At 34.0% G+C, this 26,676-nt stretch overlaps 1 protein-coding gene across 1 annotated transcript; it reads right to left on the bottom strand.

Moving 5' to 3' along the window:
• Positions 1-5,795: 5,795 nt before the first annotated feature.
• Positions 5,796-14,678, bottom strand: LOC114414308 (putative phospholipid-transporting ATPase 9). The gene is made up of 11 exons (XM_028378591.1): positions 13,236-14,678; positions 11,151-12,481; positions 9,796-9,906; positions 9,441-9,717; positions 9,270-9,358; positions 9,074-9,182; positions 8,394-8,606; positions 8,140-8,265; positions 7,931-8,029; positions 7,229-7,420; positions 5,796-6,813 (listed from the first exon to the last, which is right to left on the bottom strand). Exons 1-11 carry the CDS (start codon positions 13,650-13,652, stop codon positions 6,181-6,183), a joined length of 3,597 nt encoding a protein of 1,198 aa, XP_028234392.1. The 5' UTR covers positions 13,653-14,678; the 3' UTR covers positions 5,796-6,180.
• Positions 14,679-26,676: the final 11,998 nt, after the last annotated feature.

Raw genomic sequence — 26,676 nt, 5'->3', positions numbered from 1 at the left:
TTATAATCCAAACCATAAGCCTAAATGAGAAGTTTGTCTTCATGGGAAATAGAGTGAAAGCTCCCGTGGAAGTAGTCGAAACTTATCGTTTAAGACTCGACACTGGACATCATTTAAATTTACTAGAAACTCTTTATGTACCTAGTTTATCTAGGAATTTAGTTTCATTATCTAAACTTAATGTTACTAGATACTCTTTTAATTTTGATAATGGATGTTTTTGTTTATTTAGCATAATCATCTTATTGGTACTGGTGTTCTTTGTGATGGTTTATATAAATTGAAATTAGATGGTTTGTATGTTGAAACTCTTTTAACTTTACATCATAATGTTGGCACTAAACGTAGTTTAGTGAATGAACGATCTGATTTCTTGTGGCATAAACGTTTAGGTCACATTTCGAGAGAAAGGATAAAAAGATTAATAAAGAATGAAATTCTTTTTGATCTAGATTTTATGGATCTAAATATTTGTGTGGACTGTATTAAGGGAAAACAAACAAAACATACAAAGAAAGGAGCTACAAGAAGCACTCAACTTCTAGAAATTGTGCATAATGATATTTGTGGACCTTTTGATGTTAATTCTTTTAGAAAGTAAAGATATTTTATCACCTTTATTGATGACTATTCACGTTACGGTTATGTCTACTTACTACATGAGAAATCTCAGGTAATGGATGCCTTAGAAATTTACATAAATGAAGTAGAAAGGCAATTAGACAGAAAGGTGAAAGTTGTTAGGCCTGATAGAGGTGGTAAGTATTACGGAAGATACGATGAAATTGGGCAACACCCAATTCCATTTTCTAAACTCCTTCAGAAATATGGCATTTGTGTTCAATACACAATGCTTGGTACACCACAACAAAATGGTGTATCAAAAAGGCGTAATAGAACTTTAATGGATATGGTTAGGAGTATGTTAAGCAATTCAACTTTACATGTATCTTTGTGGATGTATACCTTGAAAACTACCATATATTTGTTGAATAGGGTTCCTAGTAAGGCAGTTCCAAAGACACATTTTGAACTGTGGACGAATAGGACACCCAATATACGACACTTGCATGTTTTGGGTTGCCAAGCAGAAATAAGGGTCTATAATCCACAAGAAAAAAAATTGGATGCAAGAACAATCAATGGATATTTCATTGGTTATCCAAAAAAGTCAAAGGGGTATATGTTTTATTGTTCTAATCATAGTATGAGAATTGTCGAAACTGGAAATGCAAGGTTCATTGAAAATGGTGAAATCAATAGGAGTACAGTTCCACGAGATGTGAAAATTAAAGAAGTTAAAGTGCAAGTCCCTTTAGCTTGTACCTCTAACAGTAAGGTGATTGCTTCTTTAGTTGTCATTTAAAACATTAATGAAGAAGAGCAACACAATAATGAACCCATGATACGTAATGAACCTATTATGGAAGAACCACTAGAAGTAGCATTAAGGAGGTCTCAAAGAGAAAGGAAACCAACTATTTCAAATGACTATGTGGTATACCTATATGAAACAGAAACAGACTTAAGCATTAATGATAATAATCCAGTTTTGTTTTCACAAGTTGTAAGCTGCGATAATTCTGAGAAATGGTTAAATGCCATGAAAGAAGAGATAAATTCCAAGGAACATAATGGTGTTTGAGACCTTGTAGAATTACCAAAGGGTTGTAAGAGAGTTGGTTGTAAGTGGATCTTCAAGACTAATCGTGACTTTCATTGCAACCTTGAACGTTACAAGGTTAGACTTGTTGCTAAGGGATTTACTCAAAAAGATTGCATTGATTATAAAGATACGTTTTCACTGGTCTTGCAAAAGGATTCTTTATGGATTATCATGGCATTAGTAGCCCATTATGACTTGGAGCTACATCAAATGGATGTGAAAACTGTCTTTCTTAATGGAGATTTAGAGGAAAATGTTTATAAGGACCAACCAATAGGGTTCTCGGTTAAAGAAAAGGAACACATGGTGTGCAAATTAAAGAAATCAATATATGGTCTTAAGCAAGCTTCCTGCCAATGGTATTTGAAGTTTAATGGTACCATTGTTTCCTTTGGATTTAATGAAAATACTGTTGATTGGTGTATATATCTGAAGGTCAGTGGGAGTGAGGTTATTTTTCTAATTCTGTATGTTGATGATATATTACTTGCAACTAATGATCTTGGTCTTCTTCATGAGACTAAGAAGTTTCTCTCTAGCAACTTTGAAATGAAAAATATGGGTGAGGCAAGCTATGTGATAGGGATAGAAATATTCTGAAATAGATCACAAGGATTGTTAGGCTTGTCTCAGAAAGCATATATCAATAAAGTACTAGAGATTTAGGATGGAAAAGTGCACAGCATCACTCGTTCCAATTCAGAAAGGAAACTAATTTAGTCTCGCACAATGTCCTAGAAATGATCTGGAACAAAAACAAATGGAAGAAATTACGTATGCGTCAAATGTTGGGAGTATTATATATGCTCAGATCTATACTTAACCAAACATAAGCTTTGCAACTGGAATGTTAGGAAGATATCAAAGTAATCCCGGAATGGAACATTGAAAAGCTGCAAAGAAAGTTCTCATATACTTATAGGGAACGAAAGATCACATGCTTACATATAGGAGGTCTGATCACCTTGAGGTGATTGTGTTTTCAAACTCAGACTTTGTTGGATGTGTGGATACGAGAAAATCCACTCTTGGTTATGTATTTCTCTTAGCCGAAGGAGCAGTATCGTGGAAGAGTGCAAAACAATCGGTTGTTGTTGTATCTACCATGGAATCTAAATTTGTAGCATGTTTTGAGGCTACAATTCAGGCTAGTTGGCTGCGAAACTTTATTTCAGGGTTTGTAATTGTCGACAGTATTACTAGGCCGCTAAAAATGTATTGTGATAACTTCGTAGCAGTATTTTTCTCTAAGAATGACAACTACTCTAAGGGTGCTAAGCATATGGAATTGAAGTACTTTGTCGTGAAGGAAGAAGTTCGAAAACAAAGAGTGTCAATAGAACATATTAGCATAAACCTTATGATAGTTGACCCTTTGACAAATGGATTATCGCCCAAGACATTTATAGAACATGTTGAAAATATGGGCATTATTATTATTGATGATAATTAAGTGTAATTTACCTTATTTATTTTACTAACACTCTGAGCTCATTTATTATATGTTTCTGATCACATGTTCTCTATGTTTGCATGCATATTTGTTTTAGAGTAGTGTTAACAGGTTTTGTCTTGAATATAGACATTATGTTTGACCAATTATGTACTCCTAACTAATGGTCATATTAAGGAGAAGACTAATTTGTAGTACATGGAAGGGACTATGTCGATTAAGTGATGCACAACTGCCATGACTCAAATTTGTTCCTATTCTTAATCATGAAATTATGATGTACCCAATGTATAGAACAATTTAGTTATTTTAATATGCATTATGTTAGTTTAGTCTATTTATTTATTTAGTCCATAATGTTTAGTAATGTCAAATGAGCCAAGTGAGATAATGTTATAATTAATGTGTCATCTAAGAGACATGTGATTTATGTAGGGATTAATAAATAAATAAATAAATAATTAAGGACTAAACTGTAATTGAGTTAAATAGGAGAAGTTTCTAGAGGTAACTACTACTTGATGGGAGTAGTGGTTATAAAAGGGGGTTAATACTCACTAACGTTAAATTAGGTTTTCTTCCTGATAGAAAAGTATTCTTTCTAACCCCTAGTCATCACAAACATAGAGACACAAAAAAAATAGTCAAAGGAATGAAATCTTATTTCTCTCTTCTTCCAAGGAATCAAAGTGTATCGGAGAAAAGTCTCACTATAGAAAAAAGGTACACACTGTTTATTCATTATCTGTGAAAATAATAGATTTCAAGATCCTATTTGTTTCCTATCATTGTTAAACTAGGAAACCCTTAAGTTTTACACACCTTTCATAGATTTTTAATTTTAAAATAAAATAGTTATCTTCGTTTTCATTTTCCTTAAAATCTTATTCTCAAATATAACCATTATGTTCGTGAGGAAAGGCGTGGAAAAGATCTTTTTTAAGGAAAATAGAAACATTGGAGAACTTGGAGTCTTGTAGATGTTATTCAAACAAAAGTTACCGGGGTTGGATTTAGCTGTTTTGTGTTGGTATTGAAGAGAATGTAGCTGACTTACTAGTTACGATACAAGCACACATATGAAACCAATTGCAAATGGGAGTGGTAAGGCCGAATGATCAAAAGGGGCAATTCGTTTTGAAATTTATCAAATGGGACAAATTTTGAATTAATATGCAAACACGGATAAGTTATAGGATATTTTATGACTTCTTCTGGTGATGAAGTGGCACAAAATTCATGACTTTTTTTTTTTTTTATAAAGTCGTAAAAATTGAACATTTCAATTTTTTTGATTTTTTATATTTTATGACTTCAAAGTCGTTTTATTTTTTTAATTATTTATTTCAAGTCATAAAATTTAACGACTTCAAGGTCGTGCTTATTTAAAAAAAAAATTGAATAACTCTAAATTAGTTTTAATTTATACTTTTGTATATTATTTTATTTAATGTTTTCTATGTTTTTGTATTTTTTTATTTAATATTATCTATATTTTTTATATATTGTTTTATTTAATATTTTATATATTTTTGTTACTAATGTTAAGGATTTTTATTTGTTTTGTAAATTAGAAAAAATAATGTAAATAAAAGACTTAAATTTAAATAAAAAAAATAAAAAGTACACATATTTGTTCAAATCATTCGAAGCGACAAGATATAGCAAGAAGGTCAATCATCAATAGTAGATGGATGAATCAATTCTAAATAGGCCTAAAAAATACTTATTGTGTAGAATTAAAGAACTTAATCGTAGTAATTATCCATATAAACAAGTTAACGATTATTATTGTTTCTACTTTTCAATTTTATGTTTGTGTTTAATTGTATTATTCGTTTTATATTAATATATTATGTTGTTTTTATTTTAATAACTACTTTTATTACAAAATTATTTTCTGTTGTTAATATTAAAATAATTTTATCAAATAAAATTAATTAATAATACTGTATGAAATTATTAATTTACTTAATGATAAATGTAAAAACTAATTAAAAATAATATAATATTATTTGATAAATTTTAAGTTAATATTATTTGTTATTATTATTAAAAATATTGAAACAAAAACACTAGAAACTAAAAAGAGTTTAAAGTCGTTAAAGTTTAATTAAAAAAAATAACTTTAAAGTTGTAAAAGATTTTACGACTTTATATTTTTCTTTTTTTCTTTTGTTATTATTTTATGACTTCATCACCAAAAATTATAAAAAATCTTAGGACTTATCCCTAATTAGATATTAATTCAAAATTTATCATCATTTATTAAATTTAAAAGAAATTACCTCCTCTTGGTCATTCCACCATGCATATTATTTTGCTAAACAGTGATGTATAATGTTTGGCTCGTAGTCAAATAGGTTTTTCCTGAAAACACCAAAAAGCCTCTTGTTACAGATTCTAGATAATTTTGTTTCACATGATTAGTTCCATATAATTCTGATTAATCAACCAACGATTCTAATGATAAATATAATAAAAATTCAAGTAGTTCAAGCCACAGTTGATAATGTTAAAATTTTAGTCAGCAACAAAAGATATAATTCTTGTTTGAGGCTTCCCCAAAAGTAGTGATATAAGGGTGAGGAGCATTTCACACAATTCATTTCTCAATTATTTCCACAAAATGAAGAAAACAGAAATGAAGAAAATCATAAAGGAGTAACGCGGGGATTTCTAAGATGACAAGTGCAATAAAAGAATTACTGAAAAGGAATGAAGGAACTGATTTCTATAATATGAAGCTATGCTATATAATCCTACAAAGAATTCAAGCTATACCCAGTAACGGCTACTATCTATGATACAAAAAGCAGACTATAAATTAACGCTATACAGCCTCAAATAGCCAAAAAAATAGGTATACATTTTTATTCGACTGTCCAACTTCACTGCCAAATGATGGTTTGGTTGTGTGCACCATGCCATTACCATGTAAGTGGATGTAAGCAACATCATATTTCTGGTTGAGAGGAGCCAGTAAGCAATTCCATAACTATAGGCACAATAAAGCTGGCACACACCATTGACTGTTGAAACAAGAATATGTCAAGATATACTATCTATGGTTAGTGCCACTGTCTCTAAAGTCATTATCCTTGGCCGCTAAGCGAGCTGTTGAACCGACAGTTGTTGGCCGCAATGATCCTTGCCGCACCATAGCGACAAATTGAGGATCATTTGTCTTTCCCTCGTGCCTTATCCACTGTACCATTTCATGATACATGGGAAAGAACTTCATCTGTATTGCGGAGTAAGAGAAGTATGGGATAAGTGTTGAGATGGAAACAAACAATGTCACAATCCAAAAGGAAGGAGATGGTGCAAGAGTTTCAATGAAGACTTTGTAAGCATTTCCGGAAAAGCTGGGAGACAATGCTCCATATACCATGAGGAAAAGGTACCATAGAGCAATGGAGCCCCAGATGAAAATATGTTGAATCAAGGTGAAGTAACTTATAGAAACAGCCATTTGCAGGTTCACAACCCAAACCACACAAGTATACATCGTTGCTCCAAGTATATCCCTCCCAGCAGTTCTTCCCTTCTCATCAAAGGCTTGAATCTCCATTGCCTTTGTGCAGAAGAAGAAAATTATTATGGCACTAATAAAGCCATTAAGCATCCAGCTGAAAATTCGACGCCAGCTAAAGAGGACATTTTGCACACCTTCTTGATATAACATAGGAAACTGCCATGTGAAATGCAAATAACACGGAATGATCATCAGAGAAGTAAACCAGGAACCCCAAATAAAGTAAATTAATGCATACTGTGTTTACATTGCATGCAGCCAAAAGAGGGCTTATTTAGTGCTGGCTTCTGTGTTTTAACATTATTGCTACCCTTGACAATGTGTTTAATCATGATGCAACTAAAAGCCAATAGGAAAGGGTAAAAGCTAATTAGGTCTACGGGCTGAATTAGGTCTAATGTAGATGTAATCATACGAATTATTGCAAGGTTTTGTTTTCTTATTTCATGCTGTGTTCTCTCTACTTTTCCAATCAATCAGCACACTATTTTACACCAGAGTAAGGAAAAATTTAATTTCATAACCATTATGAGAAAACAATAGCTTGCTGTAGGGTGAACAGTAAGCTTACCCTTAGACAGTACCGAGCAGACACATCCTGGTCAAAGACCCCAAGAGCAATCACCGGAAGTGACGAAAAGAAGACATTATAGAGTGACAAAAACCAGTCATTGTATGCAGGTTGCCCAGAGAATGATGCATACACCTCATATAAGAATAGAGTAAAGCCAAAGGTGATGTTTTTGTAGAAGAAATAGCATATCTGTCGGAAGAAGAATGAACGAGTTAATATAAATACCAAAGGTTTCAAATTATCTTTTATGGCCTATGGGTCAGTTTGGCAACTCGTAAAACTGGTTTAGAGGTTTAAAATTGTTTAAGATAATCTAGTCATAAATTTATGTTATTTTTAAACTAGTTGTTTAACTACAATTTAGATAAATTATCATTAAACTAGATCTTCTCTAATCTAATTTAAATTCAAAAAACTAGCATGCTTATTAACCTTTGGACGAATGAGTGGTTCCTAAATTATTTAATCAAAAACCACCCCTAGATCTAGCTGAACTAGAGAAATGGAAAATTGGAAGATTTAAGTAGTTTTATTTCAAAATTGGCTTCCATAAGAACCAATTTTTTAAAATATTGTAAGTTACCAAACACCTTATATTTAAAAAATAGACCCATTGCTTTATATATAATTTTTTTTCAAAGTTCCAAACATCCCCTAAATCTATAGAATGTTGAGAAGTGGATATAAGAGTGGCAATACCATTGATGAGATCCTTCTGTAACACCAATGTCCATGTACAAGAAGTAATCTTTCCAAATAACAGAACTGTGCAATCGCAATATCACTAGACATAACCGCCTGCCAGGAAAGATAACAGAAAGAATTAAAAAAAAGTTGTGTAATAAAAAAAAAGGAAACAAAAACCAATTGAAAAACAAAATCCAAATAATTTACAATTTGCTGAGTACCTGCATTCCTTCAACGCCACTGATTCCAATCCCTATATCTGCTTCTTGAAGCATTCCCACATCATTAGCTCCATCACCAATAGCTAATGTAGTTTTACCAGTACCAGATTTGACTAGTCTAGTGACCTTTAAGAGAGGAACCAATAAATAAAACATTAATTTTAAATGCTAACCAGAATCATTATCAAAATTGCAACAAAAAAGAGGACGTGATGTTAAATAGAGAGGAAGAAACACAATAGATCGAAACATACCAGTGCCTTCTGCTTCGGTGAGGAACGGCAGCAGATAACAGATGCACAACGAATTGCAAGGTCTAGAAACATGTTCTTCATATTATCCTCTAGAGCATAAGTAAGTGATTTTCCATCAATAATTAGAGCAAATGCTTGCTGAGAGGTTCCTCTGGAGGCAGTAAGCTGTTGAGCAGCTTCAGATATTTGATGGCGGATACTTTCTCTTGAAGCCTAATGCAAGAATCAGCATAAAAATATCAGAAACTCAATTTTTAATTCTGATTTCACTAAGATACTTACACATCAAACAATCCCTTCAAACACATTACACAGGCAAAGAAAAGTTTTAATGTGTAAAAAAAAGGGGAAAGAAACAGAATTACAGAACCAATTCATCTTCCTTCTTGCATCTTTTGAACAATGTCATGCAAATGCAGTTATTGGAAATTTAGAATTATTAAAATCACTCTGTCAAGATTCTTTGTTTACAAAACTTGAATGGAAAAATCCAAGAAATATAAGTTCAAATCATCAGCAATGTAAAGCAAATACAATGCACACATCAAGTCACCATGTAAGAAGATCATATTGGTTTATCATAACAAGTAACCATTTTGTTAACATGCAAACTACACATAGTATGCAAAGTGTAAACTGCATCATCTTAGATAAAAACGAAATATAGAAATTTATTTTACCTTGACAATAGCACCCTTGTCTCCAGCCTTCTCCAATGCTTTAATATCTGGAGTTTCCAAATGAATGATAATCTGTTTCATTCCTTGTCTAAGTAAACTACAAGCAAACCTGCAATTGTATATTGATGTCAGACATCTTGAGAAGTATTTATCATGCTGAAGCCAATGTTAAAAAGGCACAATCACTGTATTATACCCAATATTGATAGCAGTCTCCATTTTATCCCCAGTCAAAACCCAGATCTTAATTCCAGCTTGAGCAAGTTTGTCAATGCAATCAGGAACCTAGAAAAATAATGAGGCGCATTTCAAGTCCAGTTACAGGTGATAAATCTTCATATGTAAACATTTCTTTCTCCTAACTCACCCCATTTTGGAGCTTGTCCTCTACAGCAGTGGCACCAAGGAGGATTAGATTCCTCTCAATCTTATCAGATACTTCCTCAATCAGTGTTTCCCGATCTTCGCTAATCAAATTCTTCGCTTGAGAAATTTCATTGTCAAATTCCTTGTATTGGTTTTCATCAAGTTCACGATATGCTAGGATCAAGGTCCTTAGACCTGCATCAGCATATTCATGCACATGTTCCAAGGTTTTCTCTTCAAACTCCCTCCCATCCTTGGCAAGCCTCTCAAACATGACACTGCATGAAAATATGACGGGTTAAATGCAATTGTAAGAACTCCAAAATGTTATGGTTACAGACTAGTATATCACAAACCTGTCAGCACCTTTACAGAGTAGGAAAATTCTCCCTTTTTCATCTTTCACTATCACTGACATTCGCTTCCTTGAGCTATTGAATTCTAAAACATTAAGAAGCTTGTACATCCTGAAAAAATAAATTAGTTAGTGTATATTGGATGCATTCTGCATTACTTGGATTTCAAAAAGAAGTACCCATAAACAATATTTGAATTAGGCACACTGCATTATAGAAGTTATTTTAGAAGCTACACACAACAATTGTAATCATGTATAATGTGAAATCCCCAATTTCAAACACCATCACAAAATTATAAATAAATTTGCCAGGTGGAAAAGATGACCAGGCCAAAAGTTTAACCAGTTTTTCATCCATATTAACTATGAAGATGTCCACATCAGTTAGAAATATAGCCAAAATACTCCTTATACGGCTTGGAAAATCATCTAACCTCAAGCTAGCTATGCGGTCATGTTAGGCCTAGCCCATTTTTAATTTTAACTAAAAGAAATTTTTTCCTCCATTTATACCTTGTAAAACAATATCAAAACATCTTTGGGGTCCACAGATCTAAAACACGAGTTCACTTATTCTATAAGCAGATTTGGTCTACTTGGTCAGTCATTCTAGGAGTTGAAAAATACTGTAATTTATTGACTAAGATCAGCAGCAGAAGGTAAGAGCTGCTACTTCCAAGCACTTTTTGTTGAAATTAACTGCTGTTATTACAAGACTTGTAATATGTAATTGCATGTGCCTTTTTCAGTTAGAATTCAACTTTAAACTTCTTATGTTGATTAGCACTGAAAAATTGATGGGAATCAGCCCAATAGGTTTGGCAAGTTTTATACTCGTAGGCCCAAGAGGGCCATTATGTCTAACCAGTAGTGGACTTTTGAGAGGAGAATAAGTTAGTTAGAGGAGAGAGAGTAGTAGGAAGGGGAATTACGGTTATATGTAAGGGAGTCATGATTGTAAGGGGAGTTATGGATGATTATGAATGAAAATTGGAGTCTAGAGAATCTTCTCTGACTTGGGGGAGCATTGCTCTCATCATATTTGTGTGCCTTCTCTGTTTTATTTTTCTCTTGCTTCCTATTTCTCATCTGACCTTTGATGCAGAACGTATCATCCATAACCCCCCTTACAATCATGACTACCTTACATATAACCGTAATTCCCCTTCCCACTACTCTCTCTCCTCAAACTAACTTATTCTCCTCTCAAAAGTCCACTAATGGTTAGACATAATTGCCCTCTTGGGCCTACAAGTATAAAACTTGCCAAACCTATAGGGCTGATTCCCATAAAAAATGCAGCATTAAAAATCTGTAGCTACTAAAGAAACAAACCAATTAATAAAAACTGACCTTTCAATTTTGTCACCAGAAACTGGATCCAATTCATACATTGATAAACTAGTCTGAGTCCTTTTATAGAATTCAAAACCAATTTCTCTCGCTGCAATCACAAATGCTGCTTCATCTGGAGATTCAGTTTCATATGAGACATTTCCTGTGTCTTCATCAACTTCTGGTATGGCTGTATGACAGATTGATAGTAAGCGGAAAAAATTCTGGATGACATTAGCATAAGGCTCATCAACCCATTTTCCATTCATTATCCTTTCATCTGAAAAGTTAAATCCTTTGACGGGAGAATTTCTGACAGTAGAGCCCCTTGTGTCATCAACCAAAGGATAACCATTTTTTCTATTCATTGCCCTCTCAACCTCTGTAACACCACGGCCATAAGCTACCCCAGCAATGGAACACTTGATGAACTCCATCGAGTTGCAGGTCAGAGTTCCAGTTTTATCTGAAAGTATTGTGTCAACTTGGCCAAGTTCCTCATTCAAGTTTGAAGTACGGGCATGGGCTGGTTTATCTGCATCTTCATAGTACATGTGGATATCTTGATTGATGAAGATGCTCTGAAGGACTTTGACAATTTCTATTGAAACATACAATGAGATGGGAATGAAGAAACCATATAACATTAAGGCTGTCAAAAAATGAAATATAGCAGCAGCAGGTGCTCTTTTAGGATCAAAGAAAATTGTAGAATCATCTGGTCTTAGGTACCACCTTTTCATCAATCCATTGTCCAAGTCATCTTCAGTAGCAATGCCAAAGAAAATAGATCCAACAAATGCCATTAGAAACAAAATACAAAACAAGAAGTAGATAACCCTATCCATCTTCTTCTCAACCTTGCTTCTCTTTGAAGGGGCATCAGTGGAATTTTGAATGACCTTCGTGTCATGACCAGAGAAGATGACAGCGCCAAATATGTAGTCCGTGTTACGAAGTTTAGAGTCTCTGAGAAGAAGTTGCAGAGGAGAAAGGGGATACTGTTGTTCTTCATACTCCATGCCCCCAACAAATGAATATAAATTTGCATTTGGGTCTTCACATTTGATTGTAGCTTTAAAATCACCGAAATGAAAGTCCTCATGTAAGGAAGAAGTTACTTCCAACCCTTGTTTTAACTTCAAATTTGTCTCCCCATCCAAGTTCATGGTTTCAACATAGCAGAATGCATCCTCATAACTGGATGAGAGCAGTAGGAGGTCTGCAGGGAAGAATTCATCCTTCATTATCTTCACTATATGCCCCACCTTCAGATTCTTCCACTCAGTATATTCAAAAGTTCCATGCCCTGTATGCACTTTAACTCTTCTATTATTCACCTCAATATCCTGCAGCAGGATTCCACTAGCTAGGTTATAAACCACAACAAATCTAAATGATTATCGTATCCCTTTAGTTTTTCTTAATATAAATAACTAATGGTCTATTACTTTAATTTCGTATAGATATTTAATTAAACAGGAAAAAAAATGAAAATCACAATTATATTAGTAGACAACAGGACTTAAAATGTAGGGAAAATTGTAGCAGAAAAAAATATTATAGATACTATTTTGAACTTTCTGGTTTCTTACCTCACAGTCATTTTATCAAATTAAGACTTTTCAACTCCAGTATTAAATTTAATTTGGAATCTGGGAGATAATGTTAACAAGTACTGGATTTATGAACAAAGAGTTTAATAATAGCACTACATCCTTTTCAAACAAGACATAGCAAGGATCTGAACAAGAAAGTTGGAATCTTCCATAAACTGACTGCCATTCCATAAAAGGAAAAATAGAATCATTTATAACCTCCCTCCGCCTTCCAAGAAAACAACAATTTTCTTTCAAAAATTATTGATATTCATCAAGCCATGGGGGTCCTATCTATCCCCCAATAGATTTTACAGATACAATAAGTTGCTAAAAAATATAAATCAAATTAAATTTAAGAAGAGAATCAGATTCATTTATAATTCACACAATTGTGCAGCAGGGTGGAAGACTAAAAGGTTCAACAACCTCACTTTTAATTTAATAAAATGAAACTACACTCACAAGCCACTATGAGGATAAAGTAGAAGACAGGATCTAGTACCTGCTTTTTCCTTTGGAAATCTTCAATCCCCTCCTTGATCATAGTTGCCCCAACAATAATAATAAGAGGAAGGATAGCACTGACAGCTGTATAAGGAGCAAGCTTTGTGAAGGCCAAGATTCCAGTTACCAAAAAATAGAAATTAGCCACCCTCCTAAACTGCTCAAAAAGTGACTTAGGCAAGAAAGAAGCAAGAGTGTACTTTGTGGAGCTCACAGAATTATCAGCATAACTCCTAATCCCAGCCTCAAAGCTCTCTGGCTCATTGCAAAACACCACCCTGGAATACCCTCTCCCTCCAATCTGTGAATAGTCCTCCTTGAGTGATTGTTTCCCACATGCAAATGAATAGATCTTACTAAGATGCAACTTCCTTCTCCTCTCACCCCTCATTCTCCTCCTCCCCAAGTTCACCATTCAATCCACCAATATCCACAATCACAAAGAAAAAGAAAGTAAAAAACCCTTAGAAAGAAGAACACTACTTGCTCCAACACACCTAAACACCAGCCACCAAAGACAACAAGTACCAAAACTAACAACCTCACCAAGTCCTTGTCAAACCCAAGCTCACTCCTCAAATTTCAAAATATAATAAAATAAAACCCTCAATGCACCCTACCACAACCCCCTCTTCAAGCTCAACCACAATTCACAACCCCAAAGACTCAAAACCCCTCTACCCAATTAAGGGTCAAAGAAAAACTGAAGAAAACAAATCAAACCAACAACCCCAGAACTAAATAAAAAAAAATAAAAAAAAAAGGCTGATCACAGAAGAAGAAGAAGAAGAAGATTACAATAGCTGACAACAAAATAACAGAAAGGTTCAGAGATGCTAGAATATGTACGTATATATATTGTTGAGGAAAAGAATCAACTATATATATTTGCAGAAAACAATCAACTATATATATTTGCAGAAAACAAAAAACACCCAGAAGAAGACACGTCAAAGGGTGCCTAGAAAACCGGTCAAGGAATCAACTTGGGAAGAGAATGTTCGATGAAGCCAACGACACCAACAAAGACAGCGAGCGAAAATTCACCATTTTTGGTAATGATTTATCAAAGTATGACACATTCAGAAGAACACGGTAATGGTGAAAATGGTAACAAGAATGTTGAACAAAGACTAGGATTGGATCTCGCATTTTTCATTGGACGCGCATTACCCTTCAGAAGAATTCAAATTTGCGCCACTTTTCCACAGTGTCATGGGAAAATGGGGCATCCAAAAAGTTCAACGAAGGGGAAAGAAAATTCAAAAAAAAAAATCAAAAATTAAAATTATAAAGAAAAAAAGTGAAATGAAAACGAAGGAAGAGAGAAAGAGAAAGTTCTGTTTGTTATGTTTTCTTCTCCGTTTCGCGGGAAAGCTATGAAGCTCGTCAATGGTGTCGGACAAGTCTCTCTCTAGGAAACTTCACAGCTAATTAATGCATTGAAGAACAAGAAGAAACAACCAAGTAAATAACTAATTTTATATAATATTAACAATAATGTGGTGTAATAATAATAAATATAAGAAAAAATAGAAATAAATTAATAGAGTAATTATCAAGTACACGATAATGGGAGGAAAATAGATAAGAAAACACGCGGGTTTTGACTTTAGGCAAAATTGGACTAAGAGAAAAAATTGGGTGCGTGCAGAATTGGATTTGGTCAAGTGGCATGTTAAGGTATAAAATTGAGAATAATGGAATGAAAAGTAGTTAGTGTTTTGAATCTAGAAGTGGTGTTCAGAAGAAATTTATTAACAAGATATTTTTTTTAATTATAACAAGATCTATTTTTAAGTTTAGAATTATATTTTTTTTAAGTTAAAATATGTTTGGGATCTTTAATAAATAATTTAATTTTGTTTTGATTTTTTGATAAAAAATTGTATTGAGTCTCAAATAAAATAATAATTTTATTTTTTATCCTTGATATATATTTAATTCCTAATAACTTAATAAAATTTGTATTTATCCCTAATAAACTTTTTTCATTTGTTATTAATCTTTGTCAATGTTAAAAAATTAAGTGTGTTTGAACCGAAATAAATTTTGTGATAAAAAATTTTTTAAAATATGAAAGTTTTTTTTATAAAAGACTGAATTATAATTATGATTTATTTTTTATTCTTGTTGATCGATTTTGATTCTTTTATTATTTTCCACAATTTCAGTCATCACATTCAAAAAAAAATTTCCTTGTCAAGATCATCTTCAAAGGTAGTACGGGAATTGGATATGAGGGGGTTGAGTTAGAGGTGGCCATGAAAGAGAAATCGAAGATGAAAGTTGAGTTCACGGAGGTCCTTCTTTGTAGTGGTCTTGCTTCGCGATGACGAAGGAACCAAAGATGGGGAGTGTTGGAGGGGAAACAGAAAAACCAAAGATGCGGAGGTTGAATTCGTTGAGGACCTTCTTGTGATGGCTTACTTTTTGGCAGAGGTGGCTTGATCGTTGGAGATTGCAAGGCAATTGAAGCTGAGACTCCATTTGGGTTAGAGGGTTTTAGATTTGAAAAAGAAAGAATCGTTGGGTTAGTCGAGAATCTAAAAGGGGAGGTTGAATAGATACCTACAAAAACTTTACCGCTTAATTTCTTAATTCAATTAAAACGACTCCTTTTGATTAATCAATTTTTTCTTAAAAGTTTGTCAGAAAAAGATTATCACAATCAAGAAACAATGAAATTAATATCATATGAAAAAGCAGAGTTTTATGGCCCTTTAAGATCAATTACATTAACAAGATTGAAATACAAGACTAAGAGGTTAAAGAAAAAGATAATCACACATAGAATTTATGTTGGTTCAGTCCTCAATAAGACCTACATCTAGTTGTTCTAAGATTCCTTAGAACTTCCACTAATAAAGAATCAAGTACAAACATTATGCACATGCAATTCCCTAATTCTACTCTTCCCTTGAACCATATAGGGGAGAAAACGGGAGTTGAAACCCTATCAACTTACACAGACCTTTGGTAACCCTAACCAAGATCAAAAACAAGAAAGAAATCAGAGTTGGATTGAATACACCTTTATGTGTAGATCAACATCTCCAAGCTCTTCTTCAAAGAATGATCAAATCATGATGAAAATTGAATGAATCTTGATCCACTTTGATGCAATCCTACCCTACAAGGGCATTGGATAGAAAACTCCAAGAAGATTGGGTCAGAGATGTAGGAAAAGGCCCTAGGGTTCTCATAAGCCTTAGGGTAGATTTTGGACCCATTGGCTCAGTATGAGCCCACTTATCTTTGTACATATTAGATTAAGGTTTCATTATTTTTGGGTCTCGAATTTAGGGCTCCATAGTGTATGGAGGATACTCTAGTAATGTAGGATTTTCCAGCTCTTGTATTTTAGGGCACCTAGTCTAGTTTTTGTATTATGGGTAGTTTTGTAATTTCACATGCATTAAGTGCACTATTTGATGTGTGTGTATTGGGAGATAAATTTAATTAAATTGGGAGAAGCCCAATCCAATTAAATTTTGGACCATTTTAAGGGGGAAATGAGCATTTTCTTGCTACACCCCATTGTCACATCATACAGTCACTCTTTGTGCATGTCCTTCATGTTTTACATGTCTCGTGACACCTAAGCACACTTAGTGGAGAATCTTGAACTTGATCTTGGATTAGTGGGTTGAACCATAACCAAAATTCACTAATCATAATTAGTGAAAATTTGGCTCCACCAATTCAAATTCAAATTCAAGTGAAATTTGAATACAAATTCAAATTTCCCTCCAATTTTGTGTGATACTTAGGCTATAAATAGAGGTCTTGTGTGTGCATTTTTTCAACTTTAATCATTTGAGAAATTAGACTTCAAATTTCAGACCTCATTTAAGGCATAAAATTTGTGCCCCCTTCTCTCCCTCTCCCTCCACTCATCTTCTCCTACCTTCAAGCTTTTATCCATGGCCTCCTATAGTGGTGAGCTTGCTCTTGACTCATCTTCTCCTTGAAGTAGAGTCTCCAATCACCTTTCCTCCTTCTCCATTCCATTGCCATTGATCTTCAAGAATCAAAGGACTCCATTGATGAAGAAGATCCAAGGCCTACAAGCTCTACATGGAGCTACATCATGTGGTATCAAGAGCATCTTCATCTAGGTGATGTTATTTTGCTTCCTCTATCTTTTTGTTCGGTCAATTCACTTTAATTCCTTGTTATTCATCTTATTCTCCATGTATCTTCTCCATTGTCATGTGGTTTGGTGTTGTTTAGAGTAGATTCAAAAAAATAAATCGATTAAATCTTAGATCTACACTTGTTCTTGCATTTCTATGGTTCAAATTTTATAGATCTACTCTTGAATCATGTTTTTGTGTTGATTTTAGGTTCTATCATTTTTCAGTCATAATCTTCTTGTGCTAAACCTTTAGATCTCAATTTTCTAGTAAAATATTGATTAGAAAATAAAACACAAAAATCTAAGTGTAAATCACTTCATTCATGTTGTCATAGAGTCATGTTTAGTCATAATGATTGTCACATTATGTTTTAAGTTTATGTTGAATTTTAATTTTGTTGATTGAATTCTAGATACATTTGTTCATGTATTCTTGCAATTCTTAGCCTATCATTTAAATTTTGAGTCAAATCTTGCATGTTAATTAGTCCTTAACATGTTCATGCAAAATTCTTAGAGAGTCTTTGATTGTGAACCTTTTCTTGAACTTTTAGGTTTCCTTATACTTGTGTCTATTGTGAATTTGAGTTTTTGTGATTGAATTGCTAGTTGAAATTTTGATCCCAAGTGAATATTGAACTCCTAAAAATGTGGTAAACAAGCCTAGTGAGTTCAACATACATAGGAAGGTTGAAAGTAAGCCTAAGGCAATCAATATACCATGCTTAAAAAAATTCGAAGTCTGAAATCGCCGGTACTGGTAGCTTGAACATACGAACTTGTAAAAATTACTGGGAATTGGTCACTATGAATTTTGAGCTGAAATTTTTACTGAATTTTCTAGACATCTAGATAAAAATTATGAAAAAAGAACCAAGTGATTTGGATAAAAGGAAAAATAAGAAAAATCACACAAGTTGGCAGGAAAATCGGTGTCCAGGAAAAAAAAGTGAAAGGGAAGTGTGCTTGTTGTTTTGGCTCAAAATTTGTTCTATAATTGGTGCCTATTTTATATCAATCTTAGTTATGATATTCCAATTGAAAAGTAGTGTGAAAACAAGAGCCAAAACTAGAGGTTTCTTGAGTCTTTTTTTTTTGTTTTTCTACTCTACTTTAGAGCCATTCTAGGTTTCTCTTTGAGTCCTAGCTTGCTTTTATGTGCTTTTCATTGCTTTAATTGCTGAATAATCCTTGAAATTTTGTCTTATTAAAACTCTATTTGTTTAGCTTTCATTTCATTTTTTTGGTCTTTGGTTATTGCTTGTCTCTTTGTTTCCTTGTTTGTGAGTTGCCATATAGGGAATTAGAAAGGAGGATTGGTGTCATCCCTTGAAGATTTGAGTCAAGAAGCAAGGGGTCAACCACCTTAAGAGCTATTGGACTAAGAAGCGCTCCAAATTGAGTGAATCACCAAAGAGAGAACAACCACCATAATTGAGGACCTTTTAGTAATTTTGTAATTGGCAATTTACATACCTTGATTGCTTTCAAATTTTGTAACAAAAAGGTCTTTCATTGAAAGTGTGTTGGGAGCCTCCAATGGGTTAGCAAACTTCCATTTGTGTGTAATAATTTTAGGCAATTTTCCCTTAGGATAGTGAGTGTTTTGTTGGGAACCTTAAATGTGGTCATCCAAACACTCTTAGGATCCACCAAGTTTACATTTCTTGCACTTTAATTTCTTGCTTACTTTCATAGCTTTTTTTTTTTTACTAGTCACACCTAGTTTATCTTGTTATTACATAATACTTTCTTCTTACTTATCACGCTTATCTTGAGTTCTTTTGAACCCTAGCTTTTACCTTTTACAAACCCCCAATAAGAAAGAACCACAACTTAGGAACCAACATGAATCATCATTCATCTAGTGTTAATGGTGAGGGTACTAGTCATAAGGACCCTCTATCTAGAATCTTAGATGAGTTAAGTTCCCTCAAGTTATGGAAAGAAAAACTAGAAAGAAAATAAAAAGGAAAAGAGAGGATAGAAATAAATCAAGATGAGAGGGAACAAATAAGGGAAGAAGAAAGAAGGAAAATAAAAGAGTTAAGAAAAGAAAAACATGCCTTCTTTAGTAGTCATGACTCTTGCAAGAGCCAAAGTGAAGAACTTCGTGACTATTATGAAGGAAGGCATAGGTCACATCTTAGACCTCACTCCCATAGGAGAGGAAAGGAAAGAAAGCCTCAAGAGGCTAACATTAACTTCCCATACTTCCCATACAAATTCAAATTTCCCTCCAATTTTATATGACACTTAGGCTATAAATAGAGGCCTTGTGTGTGCATTTTTTTAACTTTGATCATTTGAGAAATTAGACTTCAAAGTTCAGATCTCATTTGAGGCATAAAATTTGTGCCCCCCTCTCTTCCTCTCCCTCCACTCATCTTCTCCTACCTTCAAGCTCTGATCCATGGCCTCCTATGGTGGTGAGCTTGTTCGTGACTCATCTTCTCCTTGAAGTGGCGTCTCCAATCACCTTTCATCCTTCTTCATTCTGTTGTCATTGATCTTCAAGAATCAAAGGATTCCATTGATGAAGAAGATCCAAGGCCTACAAGCTCTACTTGGAGCTACATCAAACTTGAATCTCCAGAAGAAATGCAGTAAAAATCCCTTAGTTGACTCTCTTGAAATATTTTCTCAAAGATAAAAATGTATCAAGAGTCACTAATGAAAAGAACAAGCGAGGGTATTTATAATTTTAACAGACAAAATTAGTTTAATCGATTATCAAACTTGGTAATTGATTAATTCGTTAAAATCCCTATTGTTCTTTGTAACACCTTAAAATTGTTTTGGTGAAATATAACTTTAAAATCGTTTAAATACTAAATATTGTGGAATACGTATCATTAAATTTTAGTTTCTATTTCTAAGTTGACAAAATATCTTAATATATTTTTTTTCTTTAGGGAAAAGAAGGAACACACACACACACACACACACACACACACACACACACACACACACACACACACACACACACACACACACACACACACACACACACACACACACACACACACACACACACACACACACACACACACACACACACACACACACACACACACACACACACACACACACAGATATATATATATATATATATATATATATATATATATATATATATATATTGTGCTTGATTAAAACGTGTACATATAATTAAATGCTAGTGAATAAAAGGTACGGTCAAAATGCGTAAAAAAAATAAACATTTTAAAAGTTGTTGCAATTTTTCTTCTGTCCTTACGCAATGCTATAATAAAGCACAAATTATAAAGAAATAACTTTCACAAAATTAAATGATGAAAAGAACTTGAAGGAATAATAAACATTCATATCGAGTCTTAGTGACCCTTAAGGTTTAAACATAAGTGTACTAGAATCATTACAACCGTAACAAGAAATAAACATCATTGCCCCCCCCCCCTCCCCCCCCAAAAAAAAACATCACCCACAAGACCCCCAACTTCCTAGGGTGAAGTCATATCTTCGGAAGGGTCGCTCTCGTCTCCCAAGGAATCGCATTCTTCATTGGATGAAAGCATCTCTCCCTCAAGTATCTCCTCACCAATAACATCCCAATAGAAGGCAATCCCGGAGGGGTGAGATCCTCATCATCACTGAAATCTCCCACATCCTCGTGAACTCCAACGGCTGTGTCCTAGTGGAAAGTAGATCTAGTAGGTTTCCCATTGACATCGTGCCTGAAGAACTGATGCACAAATCGCAATGGGTTGTTTGGTCGTGCAAGTCCAAAGTAAGCGTAGTAGACAATGATATGGGCAATATCACACTAAAAGTTATGCTCGAATGGGTAATGATATGAATCATTTTCCTCCATGGTGATCAGTGGCACATAGGGCATGTCTAACAACAAAATATGGCACCGGATGTATCCAAAATGTGTGTGGAAGTGTGCCTCTTCCTCCATCGTGTAGTTGTAGTGGTAGCGGTAGCTACTGATCCATCTCAGCATCCTCTATTGATGCTCCATGACCTCTACCTGAAATTGGTGGTTGTAAGGGTGAGTCCTCTGCTCCTCAAGTGCCACAAACAACAAGCAATAATAAAACAAAATTAAAACATACAATCTACATAATCACTAGGTGTGGTTATCTAAACAAACAACACTCTCACATACTAAGTGCATAAGTATCACACTTAATTCACCATTGGGTCCAATCATTGCCACCAATCCTCTCAAGTCTTGGTGGTCCTACAAAATCATGTGGATGATAGTCAAGAGCGATCACTACAAACAGATACATCGTACACCAACCCCTCATCTCCCAACTCAAAAAGCGTAGCCTTGGGGCTTGTCAGGAGTAGCAAAGTGAGGCTTGTTAGTTACCCGCGCTAAATGAGTGCACCAAATGTCAAGTAGTCACCACTCGCTAATTCCCCTAGGTTCTTCAAATCTTTTGGCCTACTACACCCCAGTGTATCTCTGTCCATCATCCACTTGCTCAACGCAATCTCACTTTCTCACAAAAGGAAATAGAACCAGTGGTTTTTTTACTCTCGATCCAGTCCTCTTGAATCTTGTCATCGTACCACGTGTGCAGTTCTTGTACCACGTACATCAACGAACGTGTACAAAGAAGCAAACAAGAAAGAGAGACGAGGCTTAAGCCTATGTACTACTCTAAGGGAACCAATCAGATCCCTTAAGTAGTAGAAACCACTTGCCACACAAACAAACTGACAACATAACAACTATAATTATAGTCATCCAATCAATCATAATAAACAATTTACCTAGGATCAAACACCCCCGGACCCAAACCACAGTGCGTACAGATAAAAATGACAATATGCAGACAATATATATATTATAAAATAAATTTGCATGCCACAGATATAATTGTCGTAGTTCGCACTATGTCGGTCTTATTATTTAATAATCATAATAGAATGCAGATAATATATATATATATTATAAAATAAATTCCCATGCCACAGATATAATTGTCGTAGTTTGCACTCTATTAGTCTTATCATTCAATAATCATAATAGAATACAGACACACATTTAAGTAATTTTATCAGTAGAGAATTTAGAACATGCATCAGTCATCAGATCTTGTAGATATCTTAGCCATATAATAGAAAATAAATGAGCAGTTCTAGAAAATAAATAATTCTAAGACAATTTATATGAAGGCACAAATTCCAAAGTTAAGTTATTTACTGTCTAAAATCATTGTCACTCGGTTTTTCACAGTTTTGCTCCTAACTTATTTGTAGCGCTTTTAATGCTCCGGAAGTCGTATTTTCACAAATCTTATATGCTTCCCAAAATTTTTAAACCTAAAAAACTCATTTTTGAGGTCAAAACTTTAATAAAAACAATCCATGCTGTTGCAACTCAATTCAAATTTGTAACAGATTTTTCATTTTACTAGAGGTTCTTAAACTTGTTTTATTTGTAATTTTGCTAGGAAACTATGATTTGGGTGAAATTTAAGGCTAAATCTATGTTTAAAAATGCAAAGAACTCATTCTTGGCATCAAAAACTCAAGGAAAACAACTCAGCACATAGATTTAGGACATGACAACAAGTTTTAAAATTTCAAAGCAACATGTTCAAGGAAGTTCAACAACAAGCACATGGTTCAAGAGTTGGAGAGACCCCCCTTACCTCTTGAAGAACTCATAAGATCTTGAAGGAGAATGAAGAATATTCAGGTTCTTCAAAGTTTCCATTCATGAGTAAAACCAAATGATAGTCCAAGTTATTAGAGAAACTAGAACAAGAGAATGAAGAGGAATCAAGTCTAGGATGAAGAATGGGGCTCATTTACCTAAACTTGGTGACTCAAGGGATCAAGAACACAAAGACCCAGTTTGGAAGAAGAAGAAGCACAATTGAACTCCCCTCCCTCAAGTTTAATTTTGTGCAAAATGAAGGGATAAGGTTCCAAAAGATTTTTTTCTTCACAAAAGCCAATAAGCTATGGTGTAGGCTCTCATTGGCAAGTCTTGTTGACACTTTGAATGACCCCCTTGGCAGCCAATTTGAGCGTGCCAAGCCATACCACAAATAGGTTGTTTTCCTTTTTTTTTTGCAAAATAACCAAAAATGGGTATTTTCACTTTTTACCAAAACTAGTAAATTTTATTTTAATCACCTAGGTTATTGTGCTAATCTCCCTAGGAATACATGTATCCAGAGTGATCCTCAAATAGAGAACACTCTCATAGAGAGTTAAATTACACTATTGCTTAGTGTGCAGTGCAATTTTGCTACAGATGGAATTTTTATTCAAGTAGTTTCCAAATTTACCATTGAAGGGTATGAAGGATCAAACATTAGTTGACTTCCTAGCGCACATCCATGTTTAAATTCTCCAAACCCATTTAACAGACAAACAAATTGCATAGGAATTAAGTCATGGATCATGTAATTTGATGGATCAAAAGCACAATTAGCTACAGTTGCAAGGTTGGTAGTAACTAGCCTAGATGAAAGAATGAGGAAATTCACAAGTGAATTATCAACCGACTGTTCCAATAATTAGGTAGAATATGAATCCTTGATCCTGGGTTTAAAAATATTATTAGTCGAAGACGCCAAATCAGTTCAAATTATGGGTGATTTGCAACTAATAATTAAGTAGTTAATCGACCAATATAAATATTGTCATTCGAATTTGATTTCATTTATGAGTTGGTTGTCCAATTCTTATGGAAATTCATGGACACCGGAATCTTATATATTCCACAAGATAAAAACCAAGAAACCAACGAGTTGGCCCAACATGCTTCCAAGTACTAATAATTAGAGGTCAAAAAGCATGAGTACAAATGGCCTAATGTGGTTGCCCAAGATGTACCAACGGTTGATTGGTGATACGACCTGATAAACTTAGAGGAGCCGTCAGCCAAGGTAAGTGCGGTGTTAAAAAGAAAGGCTCTAAAATACACTTTATGAGAAGATGGTATGTTGGAACAAGTGGCCTCGAAATAATTAAGAAGGGATGGTTAAATTAATTATGAACATGTCTTGACTAATTAAAAATTTATCCTTCTTAATGTAACTAAATTCAATTAGGCTTTACTACTAAGTTATGAGAAAGTAAAGAACAGAAAAAATAACTTAGACAAAAGTAAAGCGGAAATAAAAAGTGCACAGCGTAAAAGTAAAGAGCGTAGGGAAGAAGAAAGCAAACACAAATTTTATATTGGTTTGGCAATGACCCGTGCCTACATCTAGTCCTCAAGCAACCTCTTGAGATTTTCTTTCCTTGTAAAAATCCTTTACAAGCAAAGAGCCACAAAGGATGTACCCTTCCTTGTTCTCTTTGAACAACTAAGTAGATGTACCCTCTACTTGAAGCGAACCACAAAGGATGTACCCTTCCTTGTGTTCACTATTACAACCAAGAAGCTACCCGCTTCTTACACAGAATTCTCAGACGGTTAGTTCTTTGAATTCAGTATTTGGGCAAAGAATTCTCAGATGGTTAGTTCTTTGAATTCTTTGTTTAGGGAATCAAAAGAATTCTCAAACGATTAGTTCTTTGAAATATTTTGGCAAGAGGGAGAAGGAATGAAGAATAAGAGAAAAACAGAAGGATAGCACAATTTTTGTTTTTGCAGAATTTTCCTTTCTTCAAGGAAAGATTGAACAAAAACTTAGAATGAATTTGGCAAAGATTTTTCTGTGTTATTGTATATTGTATTGTGTATTTAAAATGCGCGTCAAGGTCTTATATTTATAGAACCTTGATACCTTTTGAGAAAACTTTGTTAAGAGTTATAACTCTTAACATTTTCTTCAAAAACATTCACTGGTAATCGATTACCATAATGGTGTAATCGATTACACAATGTATTTTATGAAAAGTTGTGACTCTTCACAATTGGATTTGAATTCCAACGTTCAAATTCACTTGTAATCGATTACTAATATAGTGTAATCGATTACACTATTTGAAAATCATTTTGGAATGTTGCAAAGCATTGAAACCAGTTTGAAAACTATCCTGGTAACTGGTAACCGATTACTACCAAATGGTAATCGATTACCAGAGAGTAAAAACTCTGGTAACTTAGAAGATTTTAGAAAATCCTTTTTAAAACAAAAAGTGTGCTATTTGATATTTTTTGAAAAATACTTTTTACTACCTACTTTGACTTGGCTTGATGCTTCTTGATTTCTTCATTTGATTCTTGAATCTTTGAGTGGAATCTTGAATGCTTGATTCTTTAATCTTGAAACAACTCTTTAAGCTTTGGAATCATCAAAACATCTTGGTGAATCATTATGGTAGCTTTGCTTCCACGTGATCTATTCAAAAGGACAATCGATGGGGTTACTATTGAAATGTATAAGTACGACTAAAGCTCTAAGGGTAATGGGAGAAGTACATGAGGGGATATGTGACTCCCATAGATCAGGGCCAAAGGTGAAGTGGTTGATTCATAGGCATGACTATTTTTGGCCTATCATATTAGTCGATTATGTGAAGTACTCCAAGGGATGCGAAGGGTGTCAATGGCACAAACCTTTGTAGAAAGTCCTATGAGAAGAACTTCATAATGTAATTAAATTGTGGCCATTTCGAGGATGGGCCATGGATTTGTAAATCATGCAAGCTTTGATGGTGTCAAGAAGAAATCACAAGTTTGTCATCATCAAAAAGGGGGAGAATGTGAATGTATGTATACATGATTTTGATGATGTCAAAAGAAGAATCAACCAAGGCTCATTTGCTTCAAGATTAATACAAGATTGTTTCAACAAACAAAGCCTTGATTCAAGATTTCTTCAAGATCAAGCCTTGCCTCAAAACGAAAGGTTTCAAGTCATCCAAGGCACATGTAATCAATTACCAAGGCACATGTAATCGATTACCAATAGTTTGAAAGTGTGTAATCGATTACACATCATATGTAATCGATTACCAGAGACTCTGAACGTTGGGAATTCAAATTTTAAATGAAGAGTCACAATTGTTCAAGAAAAATAACTGTGTAATCGGTTACACTAATGCTGTAATCGATTACCAGAGAGAATTTTCAAGGAATATCGCCAACAGTCACATCTTATCATTTGGATTTTGAATGTCCATCAAAGGCCTATATATATGTGTGACTTGGGACGAAATTGTAGAGAGTTTTGTTTGCTCAGAATGTCTTATCCTCTCAAAACAAAATTAGAGAGATTCCAAGAGAACTACATTGCCAAATGCTCTCTCAAAAGAAACTCTTGGGCAAACACTTGCAAATCCATTAAGAGTTTCTCCATGGACTTTAATTGTAATATCCTTCTCTTCAAGA

The sequence above is a fragment of the Glycine soja genome, chromosome 1, assembly GCF_004193775.1.
Source record: "Glycine soja cultivar W05 chromosome 1, ASM419377v2, whole genome shotgun sequence".
In the NCBI taxonomy this organism is placed as follows: Eukaryota; Viridiplantae; Streptophyta; class Magnoliopsida; order Fabales; family Fabaceae; genus Glycine; species Glycine soja.
The sequence above is the reverse complement of the archived record's forward strand: the minus strand, read 5'-3'. Positions and strand labels throughout refer to the sequence as shown.

What these genes read in the sequence shown, in the direction of transcription:
- LOC114414308 (XM_028378591.1), bottom strand. Translation starts at nt 13,652, where the DNA reads ATGGTGAACTTGGGGAGGAGGAGAATGAGGGGTGAGAGGAGAAGGAAG. An exon ending in CTCTGTAAAGGTGCTGACAG is followed by an intron (nt 9,718 to 9,795) that starts GTTTGTGATATA and finishes ATTTTCATGCAG; the next exon opens with TGTCATGTTTGAGAGGCTTG. An exon ending in GAGACTGCTATCAATATTGG is followed by an intron (nt 9,183 to 9,269) that starts GTATAATACAGT and finishes ATACAATTGCAG; the next exon opens with GTTTGCTTGTAGTTTACTTA.